This window comes from Equus caballus, chromosome 8 (genome assembly GCF_041296265.1).
Source record: "Equus caballus isolate H_3958 breed thoroughbred chromosome 8, TB-T2T, whole genome shotgun sequence".
Classification (NCBI taxonomy): Eukaryota; Metazoa; Chordata; class Mammalia; order Perissodactyla; family Equidae; genus Equus; species Equus caballus.
Genome location: NC_091691.1, coordinates 32,259,044 through 32,276,007, shown reverse-complemented (window position 1 = coordinate 32,276,007; position 16,964 = coordinate 32,259,044). Strand labels below are relative to the sequence as shown.

Here is a 16,964-nt window from a genome sequence, read left to right as displayed (position 1 = left end):
AAATTAATAAGAAAACATGTATAATTTGAAGTCAATAAATATATAAATAACTAGAGAAACAGCCTACCAAAACTTCCTAAATAATATATAAAGGAAATATATAATGCAAAAATCGGAACCATGTGCTACCTCTTGTGGTAAGTTGCTAAACCTTTACAGGGCTTGTTGCCCATCCCCTGGAACACATGTAGGGTGTCAGGGTCTCCAACGTGCCAGCCACCTCTTGCTCATCCTGCTTGACCAGAGTGATTTCACTGCTGTGATGGGTCACTGTGATGTTCGGTGGAAGGTCCAATAGTCTGTGTCTCTTCAGACTGTACCACGACAGCCCTCGGGTAACACTGTGAGAGTATAATGTCTGCTCCGTGTTAATGCAAACCTTCTCTGATCTTTTTTCCTGAGTCGGATAAAAAGAATGCATTTGTCAAAAGGAATGCTGCATACCATGTACCCGAGGGCATATAAATCTGCTTTAGAAACAATGCTATGTCTGCAAGTGAAGCTACTATTGGCTGAGCTTGTGTCGGGTCTAGAATCATTCGCCAGGAGTCGTTGGGCTTCTACAAGGTCTTTACTCCTGAATGAAACAGGGCTGTGGTAGGACCACCACCACTGCATCTTGTAGGAATAGCACGAATCTCCGCCTCCCTCCCTCCCTCCCCTCCCCTGAATGGAGTATTGTCTTTTATTTACTATTTTACCTGGGAGGTAAGTTGCAGAGCCTTCCATCTAGCCTTCCCCACTATGGTGGCCCTTAACCAAAGACCAGCGATCTGACGCAGAGGTGACTGACTGCCCAGAACGTCGATCCCGTCCAGCAGCACAGAATCTCTCTCCAGGGCTGATCTGGCTACTGCCACCACCAAATGTCCAAAACAAGAGATGGAGGCTGAGCCCCAACATGGCATCATTCCTTGAGAAGACCAACTGGCACTTGGTGTCAATTTGACTATTTTGGCCTTGAAAAGGCTAGTGTTTGCTCTCACAGGAAACAACAAACACGTATTCCAGGTATGGGTTTTCTCTCCTGTCCACAGGGCCTCAGCAAGCACCACTATCCAAAGGCTTAAAAATGTCTCATCAACCGGTATGGGAGCCCACACATACTGCATCAGACCAGAGGGGGTCTTTGCAGCAAAGCGGATGCAGGAATACGCCCAGTACAAAAGGGTGCACCGGAAATTTCACACGCCTCACCTTACAGCAGCTGCTGGTGCAAGAGAGCATTGGAATGGCCTAGTGACAGCACAGCTGAAGCCCCAGCTCAGAAGCAACGTCCTCAGAAAAGGGTGCCATCTTTCAGATGCAGCATATGTACTAGATGAAAGACCTTTACATGGTGCTGTGTCCCCAAGATGGAAGGATACACGGGTCTAGGGACCACTGTGTGGAAGCAGGAATGGCGTCACCAACCGCCATTACCAACGACCCTCCATGGCATTGTGTGCTTCCTGTATCCACAACTGTGGGCTCAGTGGAGTTAGAGGTCTTCATCCCCAACGGGGACACACTTTTCACCAAGGGACTTAATTGTAAGCTACAGATAGGACATGGGAACTGTGCTCCCCGTGTCTAGGGGCCAGCAGGTCAGGGGAGGTGTCACCGTCCTTGCAGGGCATTTGACGCATGAGGAGGAGCAGGCAGGGCAGCTGTTACACAACAGGGTGGGGGAGGCACAGGAGTGGATTCGGGTGATCCACTGAGGTGCTCCTTGGGACGTCCTTGACCAGCTGTGATGGTAATGGAATTACATCAACTCGAGTCTGAAGGGAATGGTGACCAGGGCTGATGTCCTCAGGAATGAGAGTCTGCATAATGCCATCAAGAGAGCCACAATGAAAAGTCCTGTGCACCCCAATGTTCACTGCAGCATATTTACAACAGCCAAGACGTGGAAGCAACCTAAATGCCCATCAGCAGATGATTGGATAAAGAAGATGTGGTATATATATATACAATATACTACTACTCAGCAGTAAAAAAGAACAAAATCGTCCCATTTGCAACAACATGGATGGAGCTTGAGGGAATTATGTTAAGTGAAATAAGCCAGATAGAGAGGGACAATCTCTGTATGACTCCACTCATATGAGGAATTTAAAAATGTAGACAAAGAGAACAGATTAGTGGCTATCAGGGGAAAGGTCGGGTGGGGGGTGGACACAAAGGGTGAAGGGGTGCACCTACAACACGACTGACAAACAATAATGTACAACTGAAATTTCACAAGATTGTAACCTATCATTAACCCAGTAAAAATTAAAAAAAAAAAAGAAACAAAACAAAATGAAAAAAGAGAGCCATGGATGCCAGCAGAGGGGGTAACTGTGTGAGGAAAACCTGGAATGGATATTAGGTGAGGGAAAACAAGTCCAACAGTAGGGGCTGTAGTCTGTCCTCAGAGAGACCTAATATTGGGAAAATGAATCTAAACAGTGGAAGGGATGGACTGTGTAGTCTCCATGTGTCACCCAGGCCCTCTTCAAGGACACACTTTGCAGGGAGAGGGTCAGCAGACCGCCTCCAGTGTCAGCCTTTCCAGCTGAAGAGCTGCTGCACCTGCGCTCACTCCCCTCCCAAGGCTGCTCGCCCGCCTCTGTTGACGGAGCAACTCACGGCTGTGGAGGCCTGACCGGCTAGGCCCAACAGGAGACGCTCCACGAGCAATCCTTGCTGCAGAGCTCCTCACGGTGTGGCTAAGGTCTCAACAACCCACAATGGAGTCTGACTTCTTCCTCTGAGCAACCCTTTCCTAATTTTTCTCCCATCACATCACAGCCGCTGATCCTCGATAAACCTCCTGCACCCCAGACTTCATCTCAGTATCTGCTTCCAGAGAACCCAATTTACGACACAGCCTGACTTGCTCTGTTAGTGAGAGATATCAGGTTGTAAGTAACAAACACAACTTGAACCAGACGGAGCAAACATGGAACTTTATTAGGATATGTGCGATATCTCACAGAAGAACCCAACAATCAAGGCATGGAGAGGGCAGGGATGAATCTGGACAGCAAGACAAGAAAAACCAGAAACTGGGACTCAGTCAGGACTGTCCTTTGACTTTGCTTCTGTGAAGGCTTCATTCTTCTCTCCCAGTGCAGACTCTGCTTCTCCAAGTGGTAGAAAACACAGCCACTGATAGCCCCCACATGTATATATTTCAGCTTCAACTGTTAAAATTATATAGACAAACAAGACAGTCCCAGCTTCCCAGAAGCTTTCTAGTGGAAAAGATAAAACATGCAATGATTATATTATCACAGTCACAAACACATGTACAGGTTCATACAGGTTGGGTAGGCATTAACAAGGAAAAAGGGCATTTCCATAGATTTGCAAAAAGCATAAGATGAGAGACTGTAGAAATCTCAAAGAACTGTGAGTAGTTCAAGAAGGCCAAAAAAATGTGTGGGAGGAAAGTTAAAGTATTCAGAAATGATGGAGAGGCATGGATTTGTATGAAAGTCCTCAATACCATGATACCACACTTTCTTAAGTCCACAATTATTTCAACACACAGGTTTGGAATCAGAATTGCATCTTAAAATAACTACTATGTGTAAGTGTGAAAAATGGACTAAGAAAGAATGAAGGCAAGGTGCAAAACGTGTGCACACAGCTGCAGGGTCACGGCTGAGCTCGGTCGCCAGCTCTCAGGCTGGACAAGGTGCTGAGTGTCTGAAGGCTGATTGGGGCCGTACTTGAGGACTAACAAGCCCCCTGAAACTGACACCCTGGCACCAACTGCTGGAATGAATGACCAGATGGCTGAGGTCTCAAGTGTAGATTCCAAATGCCTATTGATCCACATTTTGCTATTTAACGCAGACATTGTGAGATAAATCTGGTATTCTCTGGGTTCACTTCATCTCAGCATTGACAAGTGATGTTCCCGAAACCAAAATACCAGGAACACATGGATCCATACAGACATAACTATGTCAGAAGATATCAAAGCCCACAGAGAAAAGCTGAACGGAAGGCACTCCTGGGACAGGCCCCAAAATTCAGACTGCACCTCCAAAAAACCCACTGCTTAGTCAAAGAACACAGCAGAAACTGTCCCTGTTGAACTGTCTCCGGGAGAGTGGAAGGCCCTGGGTACTGAGAGGAAAGCAAAGGTGGGGACTCCTCTCTGTCTCCTTGAGTGCTCTCCCTCAGCGCACCCCACGGGCTCCAGGAAACTGTATGTAAATCCGGCCTAACTTTAAAACTAGTTTTCTTCTTGATGTGGGGTTTGTGGTAGGAATCAAGAGGGGAAATGTGGGGACACATTTTGGGGGATTTACCAAGGTAATTTAAAAAACGGACACTAAAAATCTCTAATTTCAGAATCAGAGCCCTCTCATGACACTTCAGAACAGAATGCTCCCAGTGAGTCCTACACATGCCTGGGTCTCCTCGTCAGGCCTTCTGATAAACTGGACCTCAGCTGGAGTGTCAGCCCTCCCCATGACTAACAGCCGACCCTTAGAAAAAGATCCTGCTCTAGGGTATTCAATCAATAGGCTAGTGCCGAAGTTCCATTATCCAGTGAAGGAAATACTGGGTTTAACTGGTTAATGGAATAATCTAGAACTGGAGTGAGCAAAATTAGGAAACTTTTAGACCAGACTCCTGAGCTCAGTCCAAGACCTAATTAATCAATCTCTGGGACTAGGGAAGAGAATCATGATAGATGGCAAGAAAAAAAGGGGAAAAAACACAAAGTAAAATATCACCCTGTAACTGTTTGTCTCTCGTGTGGATGATGCAACTGTGAAGGAAGGAGACACAAATATTTCAAATGATGAAATAATGAAACTCCCGTTCCCTAATACTCGTCCAGTAGTCACAGAAATTTGCTGGAAGGCAAAACAGGCTTCCTTGAATACATCAAAAATATATTCCTCACCACAAAATTCTCTATATTTTACACTTTCTGAAGAGTGACTGTTAAATAATTGGTTTCTCCATCTAATTTTTTACAAGGTATTTTATGAAATATCAAACATGCAGCAGCAGCACTCAGCACGCATGACATTCTGTTACAGTGCACTGCAGTCTAAGCTGCACTCGCGTTACACAGCACTGCACCTGGCGTGCAGCATGGAGGCCTTCTTGGGGGACAGGCTGCACCCGGCGCTGCCTCGGTGTGGCCTGAGTGCCAAGTCACAGTTCTCGCCCGCCTCCTTCGGCTCACTCAGTGTGTCAGGGCAGAGTGCTGTTGTGTGGCTCCTGCTTTGAATACTTGTTAACTGGGTTTTATAGAAACTGTTTCTCAGACTCTGAGGATGCACAAGACTTTACACAAGCTTGGCTTTTGTTACTGAAGAGAAAGTAACAACAGACCCCTTTTATATGCCAACAAACCGTAAGGAAAAAAGAGATGTGGTGTTATTACTTAAGCTACTCATTTAGCAATAAGACATGTTATATCAGTTGCCATTTTTATAGTATCATTACAATAGAAAAACCGGCTGCATGTGTTGTGTCTTCACAGACATCAGGGGCACTACAAGGCCACGTACATTTCATGCTCCCAATTACATCATCATATACAATTCCAAAATACACATTATGTGACACAGGAAAACAAGCCATAAATACCACTGAGAAATTTCTTATTTAGATGTTTCAATGATTCAATTTATTCACATATTTTAAAAACTTCATACTTCAAAGTGAACATCCATCAACCATTTAAATAGGGTATTTTGGTACCCATGTTTGTAAAAACTGTATGCCTTCCCTTTGTAGCATTATTTCTAGGGACACATATTTCCAATGACATTAAATTAGGTTTACCCACAATACGAATTCTCCAAAATCTAATACAGTTGAATTACTTGCTGAAGATTGTCCCATATTTAGTATGTTCATAGCGTTTCATTCCTGAGGGCATTTTCTTACATACAATGAACTGTCATTTCTGGATGAAAATATGTCACTTGCTGCATTCATGGGTTTTCTTCCCTCACTGGACTAGGGTTTACCTCCAGTGGGAATATCTCCAAAAGCTAATGAGCCCTGACTGCTGGAAGGCTTTCTGATGTCCATAGTCCACAGTGCCTCTTTGCTGTTCATTTTCTACTGTATAAGGTTGGAGAGGTTTCTGAAATCCACTGCATTTCATAGGCTCATTCTACTCTATGAATTCTGATACAAACAGGTACAAACATCTGCTGTAAGCGTTCCCTACAGAACCTCACTCAGAGTTCCTACCGTAACGTCCCCAGACAGACAGGGAGATATGACTGTCATCTGACTTAGCACAACTGCATTTTCTCAGGCACAATGAGGCAAGATCTCCCTCAGAGACTCATGTTAACTCCATGCCTAGGACTTCTTTCCTGTGTGAGTTCTCTGATGGTTAATGAGCTGTGACTTCTGGGAAAAGGCCTTCCCACATTCCGTGCATTGATAAGGCTTCTCTCCGGTGTGAATTCTCTGATGATTAACAAGCTGTGACTTCTGAGAGAAGGCCTTCCTACACTCGCTGCACCCGTAGGGCTTCTCTCCTGTGTGTGTCCTCTGATGTGGGATGAGGTGTGATTTCCGAGAGAATGCCTTGCCACACTCCCTGCATTCGAAGGGCTTCTCTCCTGTGTGTGTTCTCTGATGATTGATGAGACTTGACTTCTCCCTGAAGGCTTTCCTACATTCAGGGCATTCGTAAGGTTTTTCTCCTGTGTGAGTTCTCTGATGTCTAATTAGCTCGGATTTCTCAAAGAAAGCTTTCCCACAAAGACTGCACTCATAGGGTTTCTCTCCGGTGTGGATTCTCTGGTGGGTATTGAGCTGTGACTTCTGGGAGAAGGCTTTTTCACAATCTCTGCACTCGTAGGGTTTTTCTCCTGTATGAGTCCTCTGATGAGTTGCAAGACTTGACTTCTCCCCAAAGGCTTTTCCACATTCAGGGCATTCATAGGGTTTCTCTCCTGTATGTGTCCTCTGATGGGATATGAGATGTGACTTCTGACAAAAGGCTTTCCCACATTCACTGCACACATAGGGTTTTTCTCCTGTATGAATTCTGTGATGGTTGGTGAGGCTTAATTTCTCACTGAAGGATTTCCCACATTCACCACATTCGTAGGGCTTTTCTCCTGTGTGAGTTCTCTGGTGTCTAACGAGCTGGGATTTCCTGCTGAAGGCCTTCCCACATTTACTGCACACAAAGGGTTTCTCTCCCGTGTGTGTCATCTGATGCGATATAAGATGTGACTTTTGGGAAAAGGCTTTCCCACATTGAATGCATCCGTGAGGTTTCTCTCCTGTGTGGGTTCTTTGATGGTTAATGAGACTTGACCTCTCTCTGAAGGCTTTCCGACATTCACTGCATTCATAGGGCTTCTCTCCAGTGTGAATGGTCTGATGTCTAATGAGCTCCGACTTCTCAAAGAAGGCCTTTCTACAATCACTACATCCATAGGGTTTTGTTCCTGTGTGAGTCCTGTGATGGGTAACAAGCTGTGACTTCCTGCTGAAGGCTTTCCCACATTCTCTGCACTCAAAAGGTTTCTCTCCTGTGTGAATTCTCTGATGATTAATGAGATTTGACTTTTCACTAAAGGCCCTCCCACATTCACTGCACTCATAGGGTTTTTCTCCTGTGTGAGTCCTCCAATGTGATATAAGATGGGATTTCCGGGAGAAGGCTTTCCCACACTCACCACATTCGTATGGTTTCTCTCCTGTGTGTGTCCTCTGATGGGATGTGAGCTGTGACTTCTGGGAGAAGGCCTTCCCACACTGGCCACAATCATAAGGCTTCTCTCCTGTATGAGTTCTGTGATGTGTAATAAACTGCGACTTCTGGGGAAAGGTTTTGCCACATTTCCCACAGCCATAGGCTATCTCTCTTACATGTCTGCTCTGATGTTTAATGAGACTAGATTTCTTAGTGAAGCGCTTCCTACATTCACTGCACTCATAGAGCTTCTCCCCTAAACGAGTTCTGTGATATATGATAATCTGTGACTTCTTACAGCTAGCTTTATCATATTTATCACATTCATAGTATTTTAACCAAGCATCAGTTTCCTCAGGTCTGGTATGGAGAAACAACTTATCAAAAACATTGAGGTCACCTGGTTCTGTTTTTCCATAATCTGCTTTTGGAATAAGTAAATCTAAATGATGTTTTAAAATTAATCCATCTACATCAGCTTCATTGTTTGATTTCCTTAAAGGAACAAAGTTCATGCTCAGATTGAAATTTTTTCCAAATGCATCACATTCATGATCTCGTTTCCTGTTTTTAAGCTTCTCTTGGTTATCTTGGTGCCATGTCATGTGACTGCTTACTTGTAAGAGTTGTTCTATAAAGAAAAAAAACCCTGTGAATCCCTCTATCATTGTGGTCACTGAATAAAAAATGAGAAATGCTATTTGAGGATGAATACTTCTTAAGGCTTTGTTTCTTAGTCTGACATAAGTCCCAAATATAATGTCTATCTTCTAGGTATCAAAAAATAAAAGAAATGATGTAAACAGAAACAGGAAACAGACAGTAGATTAAGTTACCTTTGGTTGCTGTCAAACTGAAGTTTATAAAATGGGGAGAGAATGTGAAAAATACAAGAACAATGAAAGGAGGTTGGAAGAAGCTTTGAGCCAATGTCCTGAGGAGTTATTTACTCAATACCTACTGAGTACACACCATGTTCCAGGCAGTGTGTGGGGTGCTGGAGACACAAGAGAACAAGCCCCTGCCATTATGAAACTTACATCCCAATGGAAAAGATAGTAAAAAGATAATATTAAGAAACACCACAACCGTACACTATGGAAAGTACTATGAAAAAAATTAACAGGTTTTACAGAGTTAAGTGGCTAAAGTCATTTCAACCTTGAAGAATGAGAAATATTTTGTGTACTTTTACCTATTCTCAAATTTTCTGAAAAGTTTTACTTAAACTTACCATATACATTTTCAACATTATTACCAAGAAAGCCACTTCATGTAACACATTCAAAACACATCATCTTTCATTTAAAATGTTCAGGTACAAAACTCTAAAATCCATGTATTCTTTCACTGAAACTATCCCAAGACACAGTTCTCATTCTTAAAATATGCCAACAGCTGGAGTGTCATTTATTACATAGCTCTATTTCCAATATCCTTACAACACAGCCACCAATGCACTGTTAAGTGTTCTTCAAAAGGCTTATTTTTCACTAACAATCTATATTTGAAATTTTTTCTGAGGTCATACACACAGGTATGAAAGGTAATCAGTAATGCGAAAAACTTTTAAGGACTTCAATGTTAATCAAGGGCAATAAATTTGCAGGAAACCCACAAGTGCCTATCGGCCATATATATTTTGGAGGTAGAATCAACATTTGCTGATGGATTTGACATGAAGGGATAAGGGAAAGCAAGGAATAAAGAAAGATGCCTAGATTTGGGGTTTGAGGATTACGGTGTTAATTACTGAGTTGGAAAGACTGAGGGAAAAAGAGGTCTGGAGACTAACATCAAGAGTCTATGCAGATATGTTAACTTTGAGACGTACATTACAACTCTGAATAAAGTCTATCAGGAAATGAGAGCGTAGAAAATGGAAGATTTGTAAATTAAACTTATAATTTTATGTTACTTTAAACATTACTAAACTAAGTACACATTTGGAAATGTCTACCTTCTTCCAAATTTTTAATTTTTCCCATGAGAAAAATGAGATTCTTTGTATTCGGTCCTTTGTGGTATGTCCCAAATACTCCGACTCTCACCATCATTTTCTCTGCTGTAGTTTAATCCATCGTATTGTCTCAATGAAACATCCTTCTAATTGGTTTCCCTGCCTCCAAGGACATTTTCCATTCTGTGGTCAGACTGACTTTTAAAAATGCAAATCAGATAACTTTACTTTTACTTAAAATGATTTAAGCCAATCCAGATTCCTTTCTATTGCTGAGAAGCTGATGTACGATCGATGCAGCCCCTGCACTCTCTCCACCTCTATCTCCCAGGCACACTGACCGTGACTCACAGCCCTCCTTTCCATTTCTCAGGCACTGAGCCCCTTCCTAATGCATTCATATCTGTCATTCCTTTTGGGGACACCTCCCCCCAGTTCTTCACATAGCCTTCTCACTTCAGTCTTCATGTCCAGAACTGGCTTCTCCATGTTACTCTGTCATGGACTGAACGTTTGTGCCCCCCCCCCCCTCAAAATTCCTTTGCTGAAGCCCTAACCCCAATTTGGCTGTGTTTGGAGATGTGGTCTTGAAGGAAGTAATTAAGGTTAAATGAGGTCATAAGGGTGGGGCCCTGATCTGACAGGATTAGTGTCCTTAGAAGAGACACCAGAGAGCACCCCACTCCGCCAACATGCATGAATGAGGAAAGGCCATGTGAGGACAGAGTTACAAGGCTACAAGGTGGGTCTACAATCCAGGAAGACAGACCTCAGCAGAATCTGATCATGCTGCCGCCTTGATGTTGGACTTTCAGCCTCCAGAACAGGGAGGGTCACTTTCTGTTGTTTAACCACCAGTCTGTAGTATTTCATTACAGCAGCCTGAGCAGACTAATACACTCTCTCTGATATCACCTAATTTATTTCTACAGTCACACTTTCAGAGTCTGCATTTTATCTAGGTCATGTGCTAACTTGTTCATTTTTATCCTCTCACCAGAAAGTAAGCACTGCACGGGCAGGGAATGTCTCCAATGCTCACTACTGTATCCACCGCACCCAGCACAGCACCGGAGAAATGGAAGAAATCTACATATATTTGGTGTTCCATGAACTGCCACAGCAGCCTGTGCAGAAAGAATTAGCACTGGGCCTGAGACCACTCTGCAGAGACAGGCCTGCCGGTGAGGCTGGTGGCCCTTGGCTGGCATTTGGGAACTTGTGTTTCGGGAGTGTCCCCACCATTCCCTGATAAAAGTGGCTCCCTGCCCCAGACCGAGTACAAAAAACACAGTCCATGCTCTCCTTCCAGGGTCTGAAAGGCTGGTGTGAGTCTCATTGGCTTCCCTGGGCAGACATATCACACACGTCACTGCAGTTTTGTCACCGGGGGATGAGTGAGCTCTCTGTGGCCCTTGTAGAGGGAGAGAGCCCAAGAAGTCTGCAGTGGATTCTTCGAGTCTGCTGTGACTTTTCCCTTGGGGTGAAGCTGTGTGTCCTGATTAGGTCACTGTAATAAATCTGAACATCAAGTACAACTATATTCTGAGTCCTTCTAGTGACTCTGAACATGGGATGGTCTTGGGGACTAACTTTGCGCTGCAATGAGACATAAACACTGTTTAAATGCTGAATTAAAAAAAAGAGCTGGATGCAAATGTCTCTTTTCTTTCTTTTTAAGAATTCTTGAATGTACCAGCAGCAGTGTCTCTGACCACAGGGGAGGGGAGGCCAGAGGGAGATGAAGCACGTGAGGGACAGGACACCCCATGAGAAGTCCAGGCCCAGATGCTGCAGGCGGGGAAGAACACCGCGGCCCAGACAAATGTCTGCTTAAGCTACAAACAAGAGGCCACATCTGAGTGCGATTTACCTGAGGAGCTCACGTCAGTTGTTCTGAATCACCACCAAAGCTTTGGAGATTTTGAGAAGAGCTCGCTAAAGCACATTTCAAAGACCGCGACACACTGACAGCTGAGAGTGAACGTCCACCCTCTCCCGCCCACCTGGCTCTCACACACTCACCTGGAGAGTCGGAACTAGGGACTTCTCCATCGCCTACCCAGGGCTCCTCTCCTTGCTCCAACTTGAAGATGACGTCAGGTTTCGTAACTTCATACCCTGTCCAGGGAAACCACAAAGGCCTTGGCTGACTGCTTGGGCTCTAGAGCCTCTGAAGAACGAGGAGGGGCTGGACTCGGAGCTGGCCCAGTGAAGCTACCCGTCTGTGTATCAAGAGTAAATACTCCTCAAAGAAACAGCAATGGCCCCCCTGGTCCTAACAGGGTCCAAGAATCTCGGACTCTAATTCAAGTCCAAACCGTAGGACTCTCCAGAGGCTCTGGAGCCAGTCCTCCTGGGTCAAATCCAGGCTCTTTCACTAACTAGCTGTCAGTTCCTGGGAGTCACTTCACCTCTCTTTGCCTCAATTTACTCACTAGAGAAAAAAGGCGAGTAAATGCACCTGCCACGCAGGATGGCTCTGACGATGAAAGGCGTCAACGTATGAACAGGACGTGGACAGAGGAAGTTACACGCACTACCTGCTACCCCCCACACCCCGAGGACTATTAGTTTCAGAGGCTGCACAACAAAATTAAGACTTCATTACTGGAAGGGGAGAGCCAAATCCCTTCCCTGGGGTCAAAGTCCAAGGAACTCTGCTCTCCTAAATTCAGGTCTAAAATCATTAAAAATTTCAGAAGCCCCAACACTCTCAGCGACTAAAAAAGAAACAGCAAGGCACTGAGCCCAATCTGAGGTCCCCTGGGAAGCTGTCCTTACCCAGTGACACGAGGCTGCTGTAGTTCTCCAACATGACGTCCCTGTATAAGTCCTTCTGGTGGGGGCCCAGCAGCTGCCACTCCTTCTGGGTGAAGTCCACGGACAAATCTTCAAATGAGAATGACTCCTGTAAGAGCAATCCAGGACTCTGAAGCATCGTCACTGTGTGACGTGTGAGGGGGGTACTGGGGCACACCACTCTCATCAGAACAAGGCACGAAGAACCCCGAGTCCACCTCTGCATCACAGTTTGCGGGGTGAAACGCCATGATGTGTCCTTCCATCCCTCCATCTATACAATACATGAGAACTGGAATACATTCACTTACGAATCATGACCAAAATATTTACTGAACCTCAGACTTGGCACCAGAAGAGGCAGTAGCAAAAGAAAGATAATAAAACAATATCCTAAAAACCTGCTTGGTCTTGTAGAGGGCAGTAAATATGCACAGCTATAAATAAAAGAAGCTGTTACAACAAGAAATGAAGGGGCTGGCCCTGCGGCTGAGAGGCTAAAGTTCCATACACTCTGCTTTGGTGGCCCAGGTTTGTGGGTTCAGATCCCTGGTGTGGACATACTCCACTCATCAGCCGTGCTGTGGAGGCATCCCACATACAAAACAGACGAACAGTGGCACAGATGTTAGCTCACCACTAATCTTCCTCGAGCCAAAAAAAAAAAGAGGAAGACCAGCAACAGATGTTAGTTCAGGGTGAATCTACCTCACCAAAAAAAAAAAGGAGAAAAAAGAAATGAAGGGGCACAGCATGGGCCTAAGCAGGGAGGGCACTGCCCTGCTTCGGAGGTTAAATAGGGCTCTATGCAAGAGGTAAAGTTTGAGGTGAGTTCTAGGAAATTAGCAGTGTTTTCCACAAAAAAAGGGGTACAAAGGCATTCTGGAAGATGACAGCTGCACTACGGGATCCAAAAATGGCTAGGGGTGAGGAGGTGCAAACAGGTGAATGAGACAGGACCACAGGGTGTGGAGCAGTGATCAGACCAGAGGCCAGCATGGGACGCTGCGGGTAGCCAACATGGCTGGACACTTGCTGCCGACAGTCCGCCAGGGAAGATTTTACAGCACGGGAGTGACATAACCAAATTTAGGCTTAAGAAAGGTTTCTGGATTTCACATCAAGATGGATTTCTGACCCAAAGTCTCCTGAGATTACAAGAAAATGCAATCACACTCTAAAAAATCCAGAATACTGTCGGAAAATAAGAAACGTGACCATAAACAGCACACCACATACTCTGAGAGAGCTGGTGAACCTGAAGACAGTCAGGGGAAAGCATCCATTTTGAGCAACTGAGAGAAAAAGACCTCAAAACGGACAGAGCTCAGGACACTGCCAGACAATACCAGATGTAAGTTGCGGGAGAGAAGAAAGAGCATGGCGAAGAAAGAAGTTTCAAGAAATGATGGCTGAATGCTCTCCAGATGTGGCAGAAGATCTGAGTCTACAGATTCAAGCAGCTCAGTGAATCCCCAACGGGAATAAAAGAAATCCATGACCTGGCATGTCATGATCAGACCACCACAAAACAAAGAAAACGTGGTGTCACTTACAGGGACAGCAATGCAAACGAGTGCAAACTTCTTACTGTAAAGCGAAAGGCCAGGAGGAGGTGGGACTTAAAAAGTGCTGCAAGCCCTGTTGACCCAGAAATTTGTAGCCAGGAATAATTGTGAAATAAAGACATTTTCTCATGAAGCAAAACCAGGAGAATTCAAGGGCAGCAGACCTGCTTTGAAAGAGTTACCAGTGGAAGATGTTCTAATGGAAGTGATTCCAGAAGGTCAGTCAGAAAATCAAGAATGAAGAAAGAACAGAAATGGCAAATATCTGAGCAAACAGGACACACTTCTCCTCTTAAGTTCTTTAAAGTATGTTTGATGGTTGAAAGCAAAAATCCTAAGACTTTCTGGAGAAGCTTTCAATACATGTAGGTGTGACGTATCCGACTGCTGTAACGCACGGGAGAAAGGATAAAGGGATGTAACAGTGGGAAGGTTTCTACACTCCTATTGAAGTGGCAAACAAAACTTCAAACTTTTGCACTTAATGACATGACCGAAAAATGAAATGACAAGCCATGGACTGGAAAAAATTATTTGCAAATCATATTTCTGATTAAGAACTTGACCCAGAACTTACAAAAAAGACTCTTAGAACTCAATAATAAAAACACAAACAACAATTAAAAAACAGGCAGAATATTTGAATACATTTTATTAAAGAAGATACAGAAATGGCTAATAAGCACATGAAACAATGACCAACATCAGTAGTTATTAAGGAAAGCAAATTAAAACCATACTGACATACGACTTGACATTCACTAGAATGACTATCATCCGACAGACAATAACAAATGCTGGAAAGGACATGGAGAAACTGGAACTTCATACTGGTAGGAATACAAAATGGTTCAGACACTACGAACGGAGGCAGTTTCTTAAAAAGGTAATATAATTTTACCATACAACCCAGCAATTATACTCTTAGGTATGCGCCCAAGAGGAGTGAAAACACACACACACAAAGCCCTGGACATGACTGCTCGAATCAGCACTACATGTAACCACCAAAAGGTGTTAAGTAACCCACATGTCCATCAAGTGGGGAATGGATAAACAAAACGTGGCGTATCTATACATGGAATACTAGCCAACAAGAAAAAGAATGCATTTCTGACATATGTTAAAACATGGCTGGACCTCAAAAAAATCTGCTGATTCAAAGAAGCTAGACACAGAAGATCATACAAAATACAAATCCATTTACACAAAATATCCAAAAGGAAAATCTACACAGAGAGTAAGCAAAGCAAAGGCTGCCTCGGGCTGAGGACGGGAACAGGGACTGAGTGAAAACGTCACAGATTCTCTTGGGGTGATGGAAGCCTTCTAAAGCTGGATTGTGAGGATGGTTACAACATCATGTTACAAAAAAAAAATCACTGAATTATACACTTAAAATGGGTGGATTTTACTGAGGTCATAGTTCAATAAAGCTATTAAAAAAGATAATAGAATACTAATAAATTTATGCCAACATATTGGACAACTTAGATGAAATAGATATATTTCTTGAAAAACAATGTCCTCAAAAGTGACACAGGAAGGGGGCTGGCCCCGTGGCCGAGTGGTTGGGTTCGCGCGCTCCACTGCAGGTGGCCCAGTGTTTCGTTGGTTCGAATCCTGGGTGCGGACATGGCACTGCTCATCAGACCACGCTGAGGCAGCGTCCCACATGCCACAGCTAGAAGAACCCACAACGAAGAATACACAACTATGTACCGGGGGGCTTTGGGGAGAAAAAGGAAAAAATAAAATCTTAAAAAAAAAAAAAAAAGTGACACAGGAAGAAATAGAACATCTGAATTAGTCCCGAAACTGTTAAAGAAATTCACCCCCACAATTTAAAACCTTCCTTCAAAAAACTCAAGGTCCAGATGGCTTCAGAGAGGAATTCTTCCCAATATTTAAGGAATAAATAAAATGATCTCACATAAATTCTTTCAGAGAACAGAGAAAGACAGCTAACTTCTCAACTCATTTTATGAAGGCAGCAGACCTCTAATCCCAAACCAGACAACACAACAATTAACTCTTAAAGAATCAAAATCCCTAACAAAATATTAACAAATTGAGTCAACCATGCATAAAAAGCATAACATGGCCTGATCGAATGAGGTTTCCCGCAGCAGTGCAAGACAGCCTGAACATGCAGAAATAAATAAACGTTATTAATAAAGGAGGAAAACCATTATCACTCAACAGATGCAGAAAAGGCATGGGATGAAAATCTGTTAATTGTAAATATGATCAAGAAACTAGGCACAGAGGGAAAATTAATCTGATAATCAAGATCTACAAAATATCTACAGCCAGCATCATACTTAATGGTAAAACACTGAACACCTGCCCCCTTGGGACTGGAAAGGCACTGTCCAACAGAATTTTTTTGTGATGATTGAAATGATCTATATCTGCACCATCCAGTCTAATAGCCACGAGCCACAAGTGTCTACTGAACACTTTAAAAGTTACTAAGAACTTTTTAATTTAACTAATTTAAATTTAAATAGCACATGTAGCTAATGGCCACCTGTTGTATAATGAAGAATCTGTCTGGTTTTTGTCCCAGCTTTCTGGGATGGAGCGTCTAAAGCCTTGGAATTTCCCCAGTGACAGGAGAGTCTGATACCCACGGCAGGCTCCTCCTGAGCTTATGCTAACAAGGTGACTCATGGTGGCTCCTAGATAGTTTCCAGATGGGCACTGGCCATGCTGGAAAGAGATGATTCGAGGGTGGGGGCTTTGAGCCAGATATCAGCCCGACCTCCAGGGAGGGGAGGAGGACTGGACACTGAGTTCAATCACATGGTCAACGATTCGATCAATCAGACCTGCATCATGAACACCCAACAAAAACTCAGGACACTGGAGCCGCAGGTGAGCTTCCTGGCTGGTGAACACACAGACGTGTCCAGGAGGGTGATGTGTCCTGACTCCATGCGGAGAGGGCACGGAA

General features: G+C 44.0%; 1 protein-coding gene across 1 annotated transcript in view; it reads right to left on the bottom strand.

Annotated features, from left to right (window-relative positions):
- Window positions 1-2,921: 2,921 nt before the first annotated feature.
- ZNF26 (zinc finger protein 26) overlaps window positions 2,922-16,964 on the bottom strand; it is a 57,532-nt gene continuing 43,489 nt past the window's right edge. Inside the window, 4 exon segments of the mRNA XM_070275944.1 lie at window positions 2,922-6,461; window positions 6,463-8,306; window positions 11,661-11,756; window positions 12,420-12,546. Coding sequence (XP_070132045.1) covers window positions 6,297-6,461; window positions 6,463-8,306; window positions 11,661-11,756; window positions 12,420-12,546 — 2,232 coding nt within the window. The 3' untranslated portion in view covers window positions 2,922-6,296.